This window comes from Lagopus muta, chromosome 4 (genome assembly GCF_023343835.1).
Source record: "Lagopus muta isolate bLagMut1 chromosome 4, bLagMut1 primary, whole genome shotgun sequence".
Taxonomy (NCBI): Eukaryota; Metazoa; Chordata; class Aves; order Galliformes; family Phasianidae; genus Lagopus; species Lagopus muta.
Window position 1 is genome coordinate 41328545 of NC_064436.1, and position 6000 is coordinate 41334544.

The window sequence follows — 6000 nt, forward strand, 5'->3', positions numbered from 1 at the left end:
TAAACACAAAACAAGTTTCTTCATACAAATGCACAACAAGCTACAAAAATATGCACTGCTTTACAGAACTACAGAACTATCTCTTGAGATACGTAAGCCGCTCATATATTTTAATACCCAAACAGAACCAAGGCTGCTGTAACCCAATGTCAAGTGATGCCTTCACTGTACAACAGGGCAGAAACCACAGTGATATCCAGCCCCTGTGTTAGCATTGCTGTTACAGCCCCCTGCAGCAGCTCTTTACAAGTCAAAGCGATGGCTAATAGAACAAAATACCCTTTCTGTATGAATGGAAGTGGCTTGCAGATGAGAAAATCCAGCTACAATAGCCATATTCACCACAAGTGAAATTTTACTGGTGTCCATATCAGCAGAAACGGCATCATGCAATACTGGGCCAGTGCATGCTAGATGACTGCTGTTTCTGGTGCAAAGATATAACACAGTTTAGCTCCTTAAGATTGTGTTTACCAGAATGTTGCCTGAAAAAAAAACACAAGGCTGACAGTGTAGTTAAAAACATCTTCAGATGAGATGGCTTCTACAAATCTTTTTCCAGGGATACAGGGATAGAAACAGATTTGCTGAAGTTTGTAAATTGTCTGCACTTACATTCCAGCTTTGCAGTGACTTTATTCAAGAGACTGTTACCCTTGTTTATGTGCATTCGTCCCATGTTTTTTAAATTTTACACATAAACTGTAATAATGGCTACTGATTCGTAATGAAATTTAATTAAAAACCAAACTGCCAAACAAATATCCTTATGCCACCTCCTTTCCTTAGAGCTCTCATTGCAGTTAATTCAGCACTTGAACCATGCTGCTTGAATACAGGAAAAGCAATACTTTAGTAGGAAACACGGAAGCATCTTCCCCATGAGCATTTTTCCAAAATGTATATTTGGTGCATTCAAGAAGATGGGCTCATCCAATGTGTATTTGGGAAGTCAAAGAGTAGCAACATCTCTAGAAGGAATTCTAAGAGGATCCAGTAGCAAGCCCAGTGTCAGAAATTTCTTTCTATTCTAATGTATAGCCTGCATGGCAGATTAAAGTAAAGCTAAGTGCATGAAGACAGCTAGAGCATGCCTGGGAAAAACACTTTGTTCATCAACCTAAATTTAAAATGAACCGCACGGTGACAAATAAGTTGCTTGCAGCCTATTCTTGAAATCCAAGCCTCATCTGTAGGCTTAGAGTTCAGTAGTTTATTCTTGCTGCCCCTCTTTCCCTCATTTTGGGGTACTCGCTAAGTTATGTTGCTGGAACAGACCCTCTCAAGACTCACTTAATTCAGATTTCCAGGGTGAGCGCTAATCCATGAAAAATTAACATGGATAAAGAGGCAAAGGACATGGTGCTTTCTGCCATTTGCAAATCGCACTGGAAAACAGCAAAAAGGTTTCACTGGGTCTCTGAACGTATGGGTCTTGCTATGCAGAACAACTCACCAGCTCTGCTCTGTTTGCTGGTACAGCTTTTCAGACCAACCTTCACTTTGATTACAAGTAGAAAGCTTTGGGATTTCTGGCCTGCTGACATTTTCTGTAGGATGAATTCAGTCTTTCACTCCACAGCAAAGAGCAAAAGGAAGAAGACACATATCACTAAAGCTTTTGTATTTAGGCAATTACAATAAAACTCCTAATTCTAATTCTGATACAACCCCAAACCAGTCTGATTTCCAGAGATAATAATCACTGATGAAATGGAGGCTCTAAAATTCAGGCTTTACACATACTCCTCTATAAATACAAATTTAAGGGTATGATTTTACACAACTGCATTTAAAATGTTTGGCCATAAACATTTTCACCACAGCAAAGAAACCTCAGGACAAGCAGCTGAGCTGCACTTTGCAAAATGAAGGCAGGAGTTGCCATAAAGAATGACCTCACCAACTCATCCAAGCAGAGCAGATTTGTTGCTCTTCAGAGCATGACATCTACGGAGGCAGGGACTGACTACATTTCACACCACTAGTGGCAGCTTCTGAAATCTGCTAATGTTGCTCCCATGTTGCTCTCTGTTGTGTCATTTAAACAAAATGCAATTTTTAAAAAATTAGTTATTAGGTGGAATTATTTATGCAAATGCTTCCTGTAAATCCATTCCTTTGCCATGCTGGATAGCTTTGGATTTGAACTGATCTTAAGTTGCCTGCACATATCAGTAAAGAAAAACAACAGAACACCTCCTGAAGTACCAAAACTGCAGCCATGCAAACACACTGGTGAGCAAAGTGGTCCACTCCTCTCCTGGGCAGAATGCGCTCACTCTACTTGCCGGAGCTTCCAGCCACGGCGGGTTCCCAGCCAGGCGTATCAGCACGTGTCCCAAGCAAGTTCATACTTGCATATGCATAAACATGTTGTGAGTGGCAACAAGCAACAGTCATTGATTTAATTAACCCACTGCCCAGCCACCCATTAGCAAGACATGTCCTGCAGCTGACTGGGCCAGCAGGCTGACTAAGCTCATATCTGTGTGCAGGCTCAGGATTCTGCACAGGCACATGAAAGTTCGTGATCACAGACTCGTTTCCAAATGCTATACTGCTGCGTAAAATGACCAACATTACGAGTCAGCTTATAGCAATGCAGCTAAATAGCAAACACATTTTCTAACTTTGTTAGAGTACTTAATGGGTGAGTAGTTAAATGCCAGTCTTTCATTACAGCAGTAACTTGTGAGTTCGACTCAGTGCGTTGGTCACAGTTTCTCCTGAACGATTACTCATACTTATCAACGCAATGCCTCACAGTACAGCCAAACAGCTGAGACATTCAGCTTATCATAGGAACTTTGCACGGGAGAAACCAGCACAGCCCTCATTACTGATCCTCCACGCATACCCCACTGCCTGCTGCAGTTCTTTAAAACTCGCTTTGAAAAAACATTTTAACACCTTAATTATTCAAGTTTCAAATGTCTTGTCACTTAGCACACGAGATGTTGTAACACCACAGCATAGCGGCTCACATTATTCCATCTTAGTGTGTTTTCTTTTTCAATGTTGACTATGGAACTAGAGGATCTTTAAGGTCCCTTCCAAACAAAGCCATTCTATGATTCTGCTTGTTTTATCTGGCAATGATTTTTGTTGCAATCAATTATTAGTATTGGGATCCCCAACATACACCAACACAAAACAGTGCTAAAATTATCCTGCTCAAAGTAGAGTCGCTTTTTCTTTATACCTAATTTTAGTCGGAGCAGAGCAGGGTAGTAGTATAAACCATAAATATTAAAGAATACAAAATGCAAAGTGCAGGCATCTAGAACTGAATTTTTAAATTATCACTGTACAAGAAATGCAACACTGGGCCCATAATAAACATCACATTCAAGTATATCTGATGTACTCAGATAACAGGATAGTATTCCACATTTTCTAGTACAGCCGAATATTTCTCAGTTTTACATATTTTGTTAACCTCATAATGTCCTATCTCTTCAGTTTCACTCACATTCTATGTATTACCTTTTAAAAAAGCATCATAAGAATGACCCAGCCTTGCTCACTGCCACGCTCCTTGTGCTGAGTCACAAGGAACCTGTGCTGTAATCAGCATAAACTTTGCCACAAATCTACAACCGCAGTTTTGATCATTTGTCCCAGGAAATGGTCACCATGTTTTTGTAAATCTAAGAACTGAAAGGGGCAGTAACAAGCAGATAAAGCAAAGCTTTGAGAAGGAACCAGCTGTTTCAATGAGATCAACTTTGTCGTGGTTCAGAATATACTTTCCTTAGGAAGCACGGGAGTGTGCAATCTCAGCTGTTTTGATGTACTCTGCGTGTGTTAAAAGAGATGTTTAAAGGAGTGAAACATCTGAAATCCCTGAACTTCTCATATCAACAAGCCCAGCAGGGCAGGCTGAGGATTCCTCCCTTTCCAGGTAACACAGCCAGTAACGATGACTTACACCCTGCGACGCTGATGTACCTCTCCGGTGCCTGCAGCTTGGTTCGGTGTCAAACCTAGAGAATCTCATGCACGTAAAGCACGAGTTTCCTTTTGCTCACCCTTGGTCCCGTTTCAAACTGCTCTGTGGTGGTGACCCACCTGACACGCTGTGTGCTGCAGGCACCAAGGCTTTTGCCACTAGAGGAGCACTGCTGTACAAGCATGATCTGCAGCGCCAGATGCAGCTCCGAGGGGGGATGGTGCGTTTAGGGTGAGCGCCGGGATCCACCACGGCAGGCACCGAGGAGTCTCCTCAGACGCTGCCGCACCCCGCCGACCTCTGCCCGCCGCACGCGGCCGTACCTGGATGAGGCCTCGGCGGTGCAGGGCGGTATGCACGCAACCCGGCACCTCCCCTCGGAGCGACAGTGAGCCGTTCCCGTTGCCCAGCCGCCAGCTACCACGCAGGCTGTGCACCTCGGGGCCGCCCGCGCCCGCCCCCCCCGCCGCCATCAGCAGCAGCAGCGGCGACAACAGCATGGCGGCGCGGTCCATGGCCGCCGCGGGAGGCCGGAGCACGACAGAAGGTGCCGCCCGCCTCACGGCTTCAGAAGCGCTGAGGCGGCGCTTCAGACCGTCACCGGCCGTTGGCAGTGGGGGCGGGACGGCCGCGCGCCTCCTCTCCCCGACCGTTAACGGCTGCTCGGGGCCGCCCGGCTGGCGGCGTTGTGGGGGGCAAAGATGGCGGGAGGCAGCGCGGCGGATGCGGGGCAGCTCGGGCGCGTTTCGCGGTGACTTTCGTACGACTTTTCTCTCTCTTTTGGCTATAAAATGACAGAGGGATATAAAATCAGAACGAACGTCACCCTCCTAAAAGGGCACTCTGCTTCCTCATAAAGCTCAGCTTAGCACAGCTGCTGCAAGTTTTGATTGTAAAAGCTGCCTATGGAGCAGAAGTGAGAATTCCAAAGAAGCATCTCGAATATCCTCTCTAAAACCTTACACAGGCTTCCTGCGGGACCCCACGAGCTGAGACCCTTCATTCACGGCTCAAAAACAGGAATTAAAGGATGAGAGGAAGGAACAGAAAGCACACACAGTGCCCTTGTTGCTTTCAGGGGACCAGCCCTGCTGCAGGGGGCCTGGATCAGCTCTGCAATGTCCGATTATTGCACTGTCACACTTCTCCTGTGCCACCTCCCTCCCCCAGCTCCCACTTCAGGATGTATAAAATAGACTGCGGTGGCTCTTACACTCCAATCACCACCCCTGGTGGTACCTGCTGGTGGTTGTGTTGTGCTCATTTTCCTTTATGTCTGCTCACCTGCAAGCAGACTGTTCTGCTTTTCCTCAGGTGCAAACAATCTCATTCTCACAAAGCTCAACATAAAATCAAAAGCGCTCCTTTCAGCAGCCACTCCGTGACTCCACATTACTGCTTATAGAATTCCAGGCTTTCGTTTTTTGTTGTTCTTAAAATACAGTTGATTATTTGTCCCAGAAACTTACTGATGTAAGCCCAATATAGGCCACAGTTTGGTTTGAACATTTTTACTCAACTTACCGGCCTCTTGAGAATCAGACAGGCAGGCACTTTGCTAACACTCAAGTGAGAAGGTGAAATACGTTTAAAAACAGAAAACCACACAAATTGCTGTAAAGTAGTAATGCTACCACTAGCACCACATCTTTCTGTTACTGTATCATTTTTTCCTCTTTAAAACAGAAGTCAGTGTACATCCAAAGAAAGCAAAATTATACGCGGAGGTGCCTACGTGTGATTCTGCATAGAAAATGTAACCAGCCATTCCAAGAAACCTCAACTAACTGCAAGGGCTTTTTTTCTGTTCTGTTTTCCCGCTTCCGTCCTCATGTTTCCTTAATGTCTATAATCACAGACTGTAAAATTAGAGGAATAAACACATAAAGCATTTTGGGATGCTAAAAGGTTAATTATTTCAACAACATACATACATAGACCAAGTCACATGAGACTAACGTGTGGCTGACACATGAGAACAGGCTGCTGCATTTGGCATGTAGCAGAGAATGTAAGAGTGATCACAGACAAGAATAGGAATAACC

At 44.7% G+C, this 6000-nt stretch overlaps 1 protein-coding gene across 3 annotated transcripts in view; it reads right to left on the reverse strand.

The window, feature by feature from the left end:
* The window catches only part of MANBA (mannosidase beta), a 47926-nt gene extending 42185 nt beyond the window's left edge, over positions 1–5741 (reverse strand). Inside the window, exon 1 of one of the 3 annotated variants that reach the window (XM_048940994.1) lies at positions 4279–5741. In XM_048940994.1, coding sequence (XP_048796951.1) covers positions 4279–4470 — 192 coding nt within the window. In that variant the 5' untranslated portion in view covers positions 4471–5741. Of the gene's footprint in view, positions 1–3934; positions 4019–4074; positions 4255–4278 lie in introns of those variants that run through there. The other 2 variants (XM_048940996.1, XM_048940995.1) reach the window with 2 other exon arrangements.
* Positions 5742–6000: the final 259 nt, after the last annotated feature.